Source organism: Cydia pomonella, chromosome 18 (assembly GCF_033807575.1).
Source record: "Cydia pomonella isolate Wapato2018A chromosome 18, ilCydPomo1, whole genome shotgun sequence".
In the NCBI taxonomy this organism is placed as follows: Eukaryota; Metazoa; Arthropoda; class Insecta; order Lepidoptera; family Tortricidae; genus Cydia; species Cydia pomonella.
Window position 1 is genome coordinate 2,259,909 of NC_084720.1, and position 12,696 is coordinate 2,272,604.

Here is a 12,696-nt window from a genome sequence, read left to right on the forward strand (position 1 = left end):
TCGCTTTGTGATTGGTCCAAGGTATGGAATGTAGTATATGTATGGAACTATTTTTTTTTTTTTTTTTATACTACGTCGGTGGCAAACAAGCATACGGCCTGCCTGATGGTAAGCAGTCTCCGTAGCCTATGTACACCTGCAACTCCAGAGGAGTTACATGCGCGTTGCCGACCCGACTATGCAGCGTGTATTTTGATACGACTGCATAACCAAGGGGTACTTAGTTTAGGCTTTAATGAACACACTTTCATACTTACTACTTACTTACTCCGTTGGCTCAGCGACCCAAAATGAGACTTGGCCTCCGACACAAGACAGCGCCACTTTTCTCGGTCCTGTGCGACCTCTCGCCAGTTGTCGACTCGAAGCTCGCGCAGATCCGCCTCCACCATGTCGCTCCAGCGATACCTAGGGCGTCCGATAGGACGTCCACCTGCTAGGCGACCCAGGTACGCTCTTTTTACGTTCCGATCTTCGTCCATTCTCTCAAGGTGGCACACTTTCTTAGTTTTTATAAAAACAGACAACTTTTATTTTTCAATATAAAATAATTCAGCAAGCAAATCACTTGCTTTTTTGCCTAAAGCCTAAAAACCTAAAGTAATTATACTATAAACTATACAGAAATAAATATCTTAATATACATATATGAATAAATATAAAGATATATATTATAATCGCACACATTCCTCCTGAGGCCAATTAAATTATAATAGAATATAGATAGCTATATCCTAGCTATGTTTAGGCTAATTGTGATTGAACGAAGGTTGAATAGGAAAGTCTTCAAAGTAGGATAACTAGTTCTGTTATCTGCCCCCACCGGCACCGGTTCCTTTGCTTTGCGCCACACGCCAGTAAAGTATGTACGCTTGCGTTTGGCAATGATGTCATACTCATTATTTTTGGGGCTTCTTGATCTTTTGCTTGTTACGATCTATCTAGACTATTTGTTAAGTACTCTAGGTATACGTTATAATACCGTCAATTACCCATTTAAGCTTACTGGATCAAAGGTTAGAACCGGTGGTTTTTGATATTCATAAAAGTGCATTATATTTATAATATGCTTAAATTTAAGGACTCACATTCAAAGGCATTATTAACTTTGTATGTTTGTACTTTATTTGGTATTATTTAGACTTTTTTAGTGTTCTTTGGTTTTCTAATTAAATTAAATTCTATTTATAATAAGTTTGCGTTGTTTTGTCACAGTGTTCCCATGACCACATGTCTCCATCATCAGATCAGCTCCTTGTCATCATAATATTGCATTGTCATCCGATTTACATATTAATGCAAAATTTCAGTTCAATAGGAAATCGGGAAGTGGGTCAAATTTAGGTTTCAAGATTTGGCTGACACTAAATAATACTCTTGAATGTATCACCTATCCAAAAACTATTTAACCATATCGGCCTTATTGCACAATGCAGGTTAATATAATTATTTTCGTTTATCATCATTGATAAGGGAAAAGTGTGGACTGAACGAAGATGTAGTGACAAAAATTGAAACAGGTATATGTTGAGATGGTTTGGACACGTGGAAAGAATGAGTGAAAGAAGGTTAACAAAGAGAGTGTATAAGGGTGAAGTAGAAGAGGGAGCTGGAAGGGGTAGACCTCGGCGGACTTTCTCTGATCAAATCGGGGAAATCCTGAAGAAAGGCCAGGTCAAGAGCACCCTAAACCGACGAGCGTGTATGAATGTCATGAAAGTGAAGGAAGCAAAAGAGGTATGTCAGGATCGTAGCAAGTGGAAATCCGTGGTCTCTGCCTACCCCTTCGGGAAATAGGCGTGATTATATGTATGTATGTATCATCGTTGAATCCACCGATGCCTTGTAAGAAGGTTTAGGCGCCGACATTAAGCAAAATTCTTGCGATACTGGTAAAACGTGCTTAACACAACAGAAATCATTGAAACGAAACGGCGAACAGAACTAGAAACCCGCTCCAAATCTGTACAAATAAACACAAATGACCATTTGCGACAATGGAGCCGACATTAACATCTCAAAGACTTGGAATTTCAAAGCTGACTTTGTATAGGTTTAGTTCAATTTTCTTAAATTGCTATTCCAATTTGGGTCTTTTTAACCAGTTACCAAGATCGACATTTAAATGAATTATCCTGTTAAAATACGACGAACTAAATTAGTAATTCAACCATATGCCCGATTTGTCACTTCACTTAAAAATGTTACTCCACGCGTAGCCAGTGGCATACAAATCATACAATATTACCTATTTTCGATTGAGGATTGTTTGATAGGTATAGAATCTCTTCCTTTTTGAAAGGTCGATAACTGTTTCGGTTGGCAGACATACTATCGACGTATCGACCACTCTTGTTAACTGACAACTAGCAAATCGTTTTGGGAAGACTTAAGGTCGGTTAAGTCAGTTAAGAAAGATTTTAGTAAGTAGGTATATGTGCATAAACATGTAGGTAATTTCGTACGATGCGTACGTTAAGCAAAGCTAATAACAAACACTAAATGCTAGATTTCACGTTTTACCTTCTTCAATTTTTTACCGCCCACTGCTAAGCACATTGTCTCTCAGCGACTTCTATCTGTCCCGATCCTGAGATAATCTGCCGTGCTAACAACAAATGCAGTAATCAGTAATCACACTTGAAAAGTCATGCTATTGTTTATTGAACAATCTCTTTGAATAAGTTCTTTATTTAAACGATGTTTTAAATGAAATACGATAAGCAGGGCAGTTCAATCTCATTCAAGTGAAATGAAAATAACTCATGATTCTTCCGATCCGAATATCGTTGTCGTTTTATTGTTTAATAAATTAATTTATAGTTATATAACTAGTCTATTTCCGCTATCCATCAAATCCTACACGAATAAAGTAGAAAATCAAGTTCGCGCGACATTGCTCCCCGACCCACATTCGTGGCCTAGACACACTGCAGAAATAGAATCACGCGCATTTGCGCCTGCGCGTTGTCCTTTCGTGTGTCTCCTTCTTTTGAATGTGGAATAAGAAAGACGCCGATATGCTGATGCCTTAAGAGACACTTGAAAATTAAGTTGTTAACCCTATTCTCGAACTGTCTAAGTTCAAACTGTTTTTACAATTACAATCCGGTTAATTTCCGAGATGTAATTTGTATAGAAATTTACGCATTCACCCGTTTCCTTTGATTATAAGTTTAGAGTACAACCACTAGTAGGTATAGTATAGTAATACATGTTTAGTAGTTAAACTTAAAAATTATATTTCGGGTCTCAACTGAATCGTCTATACGTTCAGTTTCAATTTAAGGTTCTCGAATCCTTGTGTATATACCGTAGCTGCCGTCCGCAGCATTTAAGCAGATGGCACTGACGCATTATTTACAGGATTCATGTGTAGTTTCTGACCTCTATATACTATTAAAACATTTTTCTTGTGCCTCCTTATTTAGAGTAGGTATCTATACCGATGACGGGTACATTAAGGCTTAGATTTTTTGTTCTTCGCGTCCTACACGCGTTTTGTGGGCTCCACGTATAAAGCACGAGTTTCGAGAAGATATACAATTTTCCACTGCTTTGACTGACTCGCCTACATCCGGGAATGGGAATATCCAGTAAACACAGGAAGTTATAAAACGTGGACGTCGTAAAGACGTTTATGAAACCGCCTCAGTTGCGTCCACGCCGTCAAAATGGCTATTTGTCGAAAAGTTATCGAGTGAATTACTGCAGAAAAGTTTTAGTGGGAAATTCTGTGGAATATGGATCAGGGAAAGAAGGTATGGCTTTGGATTTTGGCCGCTTCGTTATAGCTAATCATTGGGTATAAATGTTCACAAGAAAGTCCCTTAATTTGAACGTAAAGCTGCGTTGAAATCTGGTACTGGTATAATTTTATCTGGAGCTTGAACTACTTAGTCAACTTCTAAATCGATCAATTTATTTTGCCATAAAATAGTTGGTTTACTGGTGTTATCAAAATATTATTATGTACACTCCTTAATCAGCCTTAAAATAAGCGCCAGTGCTAAATAAAATAAGCGTCATAATAGACCGCGGGCCAGGAGAATATTTCGTCTGTCATCGCCTCTCGGCTAATACCTTGTCAAATGATAGTTTAGATGCTGTTTTTAACTTTAAAAAAACCGTCAGCTAGCTCTATCGCGGTGGAATGACCGTCAGCTGTAAAATGAACATGTAAAAAATATACGCCTTCCACTTTATGTGCGGCAAAGTATGCGTAATGAGTAAATTGCGTAAGCCGTTGATGGCTTTTTAGGCGATTACGCCTGATGAAATGCTACATGCAACGTTTCATGATTTATTTTTGGTATCATAAAAGGTATAGCGCTTATTTTCTTACATGTTCATGCGACCAGCTAATGTTCTTACCACCGCGATATAACCGGCTGACGATTTTTTAAAGTAACAACAGCATCTGAACTATCATTTGACAAAGTATCAAATGGGAGGCGATGACAATTTTTTTTTGTTGTTTTACGTGTCTCAACCCACCAACGGAGCGGCAGCTGACATCCACGAGGGTTCATCATACCTAGCCGTTAACCACTAAACGAGTTTTCAGCCGGGAGGCGATTGGTCATAGAAATTGCTCCTGGCTCGCGGTCTATAAACTGATATAGGTGTAATTGTAATGATATTCAATAAGTTTTTTGTCAATTGTACTACTAAATTTATCTACCTGGTCATGATCCATCGGGTCCGGGATAAATGCAACTATGGGGTTATTGTGTCTATTAGAGTTCTTTTTTAACGTTACACGCATGTTTGGTAATTTTAAGATCGGCAGCATATATATTCGGCAGGAATATAGATTGTCTGACTTGTTTTATCAATCGGCCTTATCTACACTCAGGCACCTTATTTTTCTTTAGAATGTTTTAACTTTATTGTTATATCTTGACAGCCTCCACCGATTCCGGGCATGCGGCCGCCGCTAGGGTCCCCTGGTGGACCCGTACCGGCCCCCAAGTCTTCCATGGGCTTCGTGATGCCAATCTACACCATCTGCATCATCGTCTTTTTCGTCTACACGCTGAGCAAGGTACTTTGTTTATGTGTTTTTTGTTTGCGTTTATGGCCCTCTTGTCTGGGCGGGCCGAAGCTGAAATCTTCCATGGATTTCGTGATTCCCATATACACCATTTACATTACCTATCATCTTCGTTTACACGCTGAGTAATACTTTCTTCATGTAAAAGTTGTTTGCGATTACGGCCCCCTACTCTGGGGTCCCTGTGCGGGCCGGTATCCCTTCATAATTCTTGAATGGCTTACGTGAACCCTTAAATTCCAAATTTTAGGTCTTGTCTATAATATTTCCACAAAGTAAACTTAAAGTTTAAAAAAACCCAAGTTTCGACATGATGACTAGAGTATAAGAAAACTGTTTACAACTAAGACTCGAGTCTTTACCAACGTTATCACAATCTAAATCTATTTATTTGCAGATTATTGTCAATTTTATCATTCTGTTACTTATTTAAATATAGCAAACATTTACAAATGCTCAGATAAGTACGTTAACACTCTTATCCACGGTTCCAGATACTCTTCAAGAGAACTGGCTCCATACCCTATGAGCAAGTAGCTCCCGACCCTCAGTTCCGTCGCAGAGTCTTCAGGGATGACTCCAGGACTTCACCTGATTCTAAACTGGGTAAGATACACTTTTTATAAATTCGATGTTGGACAGAGATCATCCTTTTTTTTATACCACGTCGGTGGGAAACAAGCATACGGCTCGCTTGATGGTAAGCAGTCACCGTAGCCAATGGAAGCCTGCAACATCAGAGATATTACATGCGCGTTGCCGACTCTTTAAAAACTTGTATACTCCTTTTCTGAAGAAGTCCATTCTGTATCCCCTCGGGAAAACCTCGGCAGGAAGCTCATTCCACAGCCGAAGTGTCCGCGAGAGGAAATTCCTCTTAATACGCATTCTCACTTCTATGTATCAACCCTCCTAAGCCGGTGGCCTTTTAAATAAGACAAGGACAAGTTCAAAAACAAAATGAAATCGTCTAGGACTTGGAGGGTTAGATTCTTCCAGATCATGGTTGTGATCTATGCGATAATACGAGTATCTTGCACGAAACTCCGTGCATAAATATCGTATCTTAATCAGGGAGGGATTTACAAGTTACTTATAAATCTTATAGTATAAGTAGTTTATAAAGTCCCTTTTCTAATGTTCGTAAGTTTGTTTTACATAATGTACCTAATGTATTTTAAAGTTCAGAATTGCGTTTATTTATAAAATCAATATTTTTGTGTATATTGCACGCAGGACCTAAAGAAAGGGACGCAAGTAAGTACCGATTTGTTGGATTATAATACCACAAACAGGAAAACGGGATATGGGTTATCAGGGAACTAATTAAGTTCACAAGTAGGGCATCGGCTCATTAATAATAATTAAAATTGGAGGTTATCGTCATTCATGATTATTAAAAAAAAAACTCGACAACTGTAAGGCGCATGGCACACTGTATCCGATTCGCACGTCGCCCGATGTTTGAGCGAGACAACGCTATGCGCGTATTATAGCGACATCCCGCTCGCATGTCGGAGCGACGGCGACGCGCCTTTATAAATTAGTAGTGAACTATAAAGTTCAAACAATGTTCAATCATTAAAGAATATAATTTAATTCAATGCCCAAAATTAAGAAGCATTTCTGCGAATCAAGATAGAAAATAATAGGCAGAAGCAGGCTAGTCGAATAAAGGCACTTTAAACCATAAATCAAATGATGCCTTTGATAGTGTTGATAATAATAATAACTATCATGATGAAAAAGTACAACAAAATCGAACCGTGGTATCGATTATTAATATAATATGAAATGTAGAAAGGACAACGCTTCTAACGGTGATCATAAGCATGGATGTTATGTTGTGTTTGACGATAATAAAGTAGTCAGGCAATGGTGGGAATCTTCATCTAACAGGGGACATGGAAAGCGCTTACAACTCCTCCATGATGATGATAATCATGTAGTTAGATAATGGTGTATTTAAATAAAAACGCTTATAACCATGATCAAAAACCTGATCTTAATGATGTTGACGGTAATGATGTAGTTAGACTAAAAATAAAATTAGGTTTGTCAAGATAGGTGAATACAGTGAACGGGGTACACGTAAAGCTTCTAATAATGATCGTAAACTTAATCACGATGAACCTGACAGGGGACGTGGAATTGGAAGCGCTGAGGGCGCGGCTCGAGGAGACCGAGCGCGCCATGCAAAGGATCGTCGGCCAGCTCGCCAAGCGAGACGCGGTACTGAATGGCCTGGGAAATGTTTTCAAAGTAGACCCTGTAGGTTTCAAGTGGAGAGTTGGCTGGTTTGGTAAAATAATTGTATAAGGTTAATGTGGGGATCGTCATAGGGCAGTAAACCTCGTCTATGTATACGTACTTCGCTCAGGAAAGTCGGAAAAGAAGTGACGGACGAACTTGTAGACGGTTTTCGTCAAATTGAAAACTTCAAAACTTTTTTCGTTACTACATTGACCCTTTCAGAATAAAAAGATATTGCATTTGATAATGTGTCTTTGCATTTATAGTATGAAATAGTTAATTTGGGGAATTAAAACAAAGTGACACACATATGATTCTCCGGTAAGTTGAACTGGAAGATTATCTCATTTACTTTTCTTACAAACGGCAATCACTGATTGAATCAGACTGTATGAACGCTTCGCAACTAATGATTAAGGTCTATTCATTATAAATTTAAGTATAACTGTAGTTACGAATTAATTATATGATATCAATGGGTGAAAAGTGTTTTAGTGCAAAAGTTCATTCTGGTAAAGCACTGCGCCTAACCTAAAGGCACTCGCGTCCAACGAAAACATAAACTTTACTTTTTTTGTATAGCTTCATATCCATTACCAGCCAGCTTTCCCCGAGGTTGAACTGATTCTGCCCAAGCCAAAACGTTATTTGTAACTTACTATAAAAAACATGGCGTTTTGGCTTGGCGAAGCTAGCTAGCTTGCGGCATGGTGACGGTTACAGTAAAATAAAACACTCGTTGCACGCGATTACGTAGTGTTCTTACTGCCACACTTACCCGTGACGGGTAGGTGTGACAGAACACCCGCTACGTATATCGCGTGCAGCGAGATTTTACTATAGTAGGTGTGACGCACCCAAACATAGTGCATCCAGACGAATGCCGACCTTATAACGTAGTACTTAAAGTCCTTTGTGCGTGTCCCTTTTAATACAAATTAAGACCTTTTGTAGCGCGAGTTTTGCGTGGATGTGATTGGTGTAGTCTTGAGTTTTTGATAGTTGTGTTTTAACCTCATAAGGAAATATGCGTATTTGATAAATCGTAGTTCCGATTTATATTTGAGATGGATCCTTCAAAATTAAATACATTTTTATTCCTTCTAACAACTAATTTTAAGTTACTCGATATACTTATTCGTTCAGTACTACGAGTACATTACGATTCAGCCATTAAATCAAAAATAACAAAAAAAACGGGTTGCACTCCGGGAGTGCCGGGAGAACTGAAAACTTGAATATTAACGTTGTGCGTTTTTGATATTTTGGAATGGTTAGGGAATAATTTTGCACGAATTTACTATCATTTATGTGGTAAAATACAATATTCATTTATTGCGCTATCGTACACAAACATGACGATTTATATTACATTAAAATTTTAACACTTCAGAACTATTGCGATTATCAGAAAAATCAACTTCCATCCATAATTTCAACGACTCTACCCTACTGGATTCAATGACATTGTAACAGTTTTTCGATCAGGTCACGTGTCCGTCTTACGAATTTTCAATCCGACGAATCTGTCGGTCACGTGACCTGTCGCGAGTCGCGAGTTTAACATTTTTTCCCCATCACAAAAAGTGCACAGCGCCGCTAAAGAAGTTTTCACTTCAAAAATCTAATTCGGTTATAATAGCATGATGTCATGAAAGTAAGAAATAGCACTAAACTAATTTAAAACATAGCACTCCTAAGTATATTTTTATATCTTTCAATCGTCTAGACTTTGAATAAACATTACACGTGGCATATAATGCAAGAATGCGACCCCCACCGTGCGAAGTGCATGGTGGGGGTAAGTAAAGCGATCCCAGCGCATAAGGTGGTAAAAATTTGAACTAACTGCGGATAGCGTCTTTAACATTTCGTACAATTATATGGCTCGAAATGAAACTTTGATTTACGATTACTCCTGAAATATTCATTTAAATTGTATGGTGTAAGGGACCATTGTAAGCTGTATGAAATGCTTAATATAAATAACGTGTTTATTTTGATAATTGTTAATAATGTATCCATGTAAATAGCTTTGCAAATGCCACGTATTACGTGATCTTTTTCTAGAAGTTAAGAATACGTATAGTAAGTTATCCTTAAAAGATAGACATTTAACATCGCGGACTTTTTTCTAGACCTATGAATGAGAAACAACCCCACCATACATTGTGTTGTTATAGCTCAAACGGATTAGGCAGCGTTTTCGATTAAAGCTCCTAGCCAGCGTGATATTTTCCGACAACATCGTTATATTTCAAACAATTTACACAAAACCTTAACAAGTTATATACTTAAGCCTTCCTCAAGAATCACTCTATTGATAGATGAAAGTCGTATAAAAATCCGTTCAGTAGTTTTTAGTTTTGGAGTAGTTTTATAAGATGTAGTGAATTGACGTTTTCCCCTAGACTTGCGGACACTAGGTTGCGTGACAGTCGTGCACGCTCCCAATAAATCATTGGTCTCTTTCATACGCACAAGTGTCAGATAAAGATATGTATCTGCTGAAGGTTTTTTTTATACTACGTCGGTGGCAAATAAGCATACGGCCCGCCTGATGGTAAGCAGTCACCGTAGCCTATGTACGCCTGCAACTCCGGAGGAGTTACATGCGCGTTGCCGACCCTAACTCTACTCCCTCGTTGAGCTCTTCCAACCTTACTCACCGGCAGGAACACAACACTATGAGTAGGGTCTAGTGTTATTTGGCTGCGGTTTTCTGTAAGGTGGAGGAACTTCCCCAGTTGGGCTCTGCTCTAGATCTGAAATGACATCCGCTGTGCTGTGCCCTGCCACCCAAAGCGAGATGAGATTCACAATGCCCATACCTCTCCTTTGGACGTAGTTTAAGGACGTACCCGGGTCCAAAAGGGTATTAGGGTAAGGATATCTTTTTCGAGGATATGTTAACATCAATAATTATAATGATACTACCAGTAAGGTTTAGTGAATCAGACACTGGTGAAAATAATATACCATTTTCAAAAAAACTGGCCATTTTTCTAACTTTACGAATTCATATAAAGGTACTTTTCGGATCCTCAGATATCAATTTTCATCATTATTAGAGTAAATTTTCCGTCGGACGTACCGTTTTCGAACTACAAACAAAAAGCCTTTGCCTGGCTCTTCCTGGATTACACGTATTTAGGACCAAACGAAGGCATTAAAACGATTCCCAGCTTGCTGGGAATTAATTCTTTGAAAAAATCTAATTCGATTGGCCTATTAAGCACATTCACTATTTCATCCACAAACAACAAGCGTTACAATAATTAACAGTCATAAGCTTTATGGCAAAGACATAAAATTCATCTATGATCAGTTAGAAGTGGATGCTTGGCTCATATCCAAGGCTGTGTTCGTCTGATGCATCGTGCTATTCCGGCGTGCGTCCTCCGTCATTTTGTTTTCGCCCTATTTTTAGATTTTTTTATTAATATTTTCTTTGAAAGCGAGAGTGTTTGGTTAATTGTTTTATTTGCGTTTAATAGATTTATGATTTTAAGGCTATTTTCCTTTTGATTTAAAAAAAGATATTTTTTTAATCAAAATAATAATTTATGGATAATGAAATAATATAAAAAGTTAAATATATACAAGCATAAAGTCGAGAATATAAGTTGATAAAACGGCGAGGTATTCAACATGTTATTTTCCAGGTGCATATTAAAATAACACAAGTTTATTAGGAAAATGTGCGATCTACTTTTTGAGCGACACAAATCTTTGAAATCTTCGTTGTAAAATTTCACATTTAGCTTTTCTATGTTACAGTTTATGTGTATGTTAAAACATTCAAGGCCCTAACTGTTAAACCTAATAAACAGAAAATATGTAGAAGCCCGATTTCTTGGTATCTCTAGAGACATTTTGAGTAATACAAGAGACACTGAAAACTGTCGGTCAAAAAGTTGATACGACCAAATACGAATTCGTGCAGATCATTATGAAGCCCTTTGCCGCTTATCCACTTTTTCCTGTTGACTGTATAAACAATGCACTATTGGGATTTTGGTTTATACAATTTCGAGCTTCATCTACTTGTAACAGTCAATATAATCTCGAATTTATAAATAAACTTCACGTAAACGTGCACAGTAATTAATGAGATGACAAATGACAGATTCATTAGAAGTGTGCCGTGCCAACTCATATTGAGCGCATCTATATTTAGCAGAATACGATTAATATATGACCAATTGAGCTGGTGATTTATGGGTCGATCGATAATCGATTCTGAAGGCTTAGGCCGCGGACTGGACGCACGCGGCGCGCGGCGCGGCGAGCGGAGCGGCGAGCGGCACGGCGGGCCGCCGCTGTCGTCCAAAACAGGTTTATTCAGGTCTATACGTTTTGACCGTGCCGCGCGAACCACCGCTCGCGCCATCCGGTGCCGAGCGGCACGATCAAAATGTAAAGAATCGAATGAACCTGTTTTGGATGACAGCGGCGCGTGTGTCCAATCCGCGGTCATAAGTGATAAGACCTGCAAGAGACTTCTAGGTATACATTTGTAGATGCTATATAAAAATGATAATAAAACTACAAATTCTATGAGTCTAGTTAAGGGCAGGTAATCAATCGACGGAAATAGGAAAAAGATATGAATCATAATTTTTTTATTTTTATAAATATGACACAATATTCAATTAAAACACTTTGTTTACAAATTACATGAATGTCCCGAATCGTAATTACCATCGAAACCCATAATTTTGTAATTTATTATGACATAATTTAAGGGAAAATTAGCTTACATGAATAACCGGGGTTAACCGTAACCGGTTTTTAAATTTTTAATGATCTTTTATGTAATTTTGATAAAATAATCGGTTATAAGCGGGTTTTTTCGGTTACTTTTAGAACCGATATGAACACCCTACGACTTTACCCTTAGTGTAGAATCTAATGTGCAATTTTATACAGTTGTCACGGCCATATCGGGCCTGGTAGCGGAGGTGCACCAGCAGATGGAAGCGAGCTACGCACAGAGCCAGCAACGACAGGTCATTGCATGGCGATGCTTTACCCCGCGGACGCGACATCGCGCGACGGCGGCAGCGACGAGCGGCCGCTATAGGTTGGAGCGAGACACAGCAATTAATCTTTCGTTCCCACTCATGGCTGCCGCTCGCCGCTGCCGCGTAAAGTCGTGACCGGGCCGTTAGGTCGCGGATTGGCCACACGCGACCGGCGCCGCGGCGAACGGTAAATCAAGGCCATTTATTCATTACGCTCGGCCATATTTACGCACGACCTTGATTTGCCGCTCGCCGCGCCGCCGGTCGCGTGCGTCCTGTCCGCAGCTTTACGAATGCCACACTAGCTAATGCAGGATGTTCGCGAACGCTTCTGAAGATCGTCTATCCTTAGAATGTTTC

At 38.9% G+C, this 12,696-nt stretch overlaps 1 protein-coding gene across 10 annotated transcripts in view; it reads left to right on the top strand.

Annotated features, from left to right (window-relative positions):
- Positions 1–12,696, top strand: part of LOC133527668 (neurofilament heavy polypeptide) — a 63,249-nt gene that overhangs the window by 28,180 nt on the left and 22,373 nt on the right. For 7 of the 10 annotated variants that reach the window (XM_061864779.1, XM_061864783.1, XM_061864775.1 and 4 more), the window contains 4 exons: positions 4,910–5,047; positions 5,551–5,662; positions 6,293–6,313; positions 7,197–7,288. In XM_061864779.1, the coding sequence (XP_061720763.1) occupies positions 4,910–5,047; positions 5,551–5,662; positions 6,293–6,313; positions 7,197–7,288 (363 nt within the window). Of the gene's footprint in view, positions 1–4,909; positions 5,048–5,550; positions 5,663–6,292; positions 6,314–7,196; positions 7,289–12,241; positions 12,322–12,696 lie in introns of all 10 variants that reach the window. The other 3 variants (XM_061864776.1, XM_061864780.1, XM_061864778.1) reach the window with 3 other exon arrangements.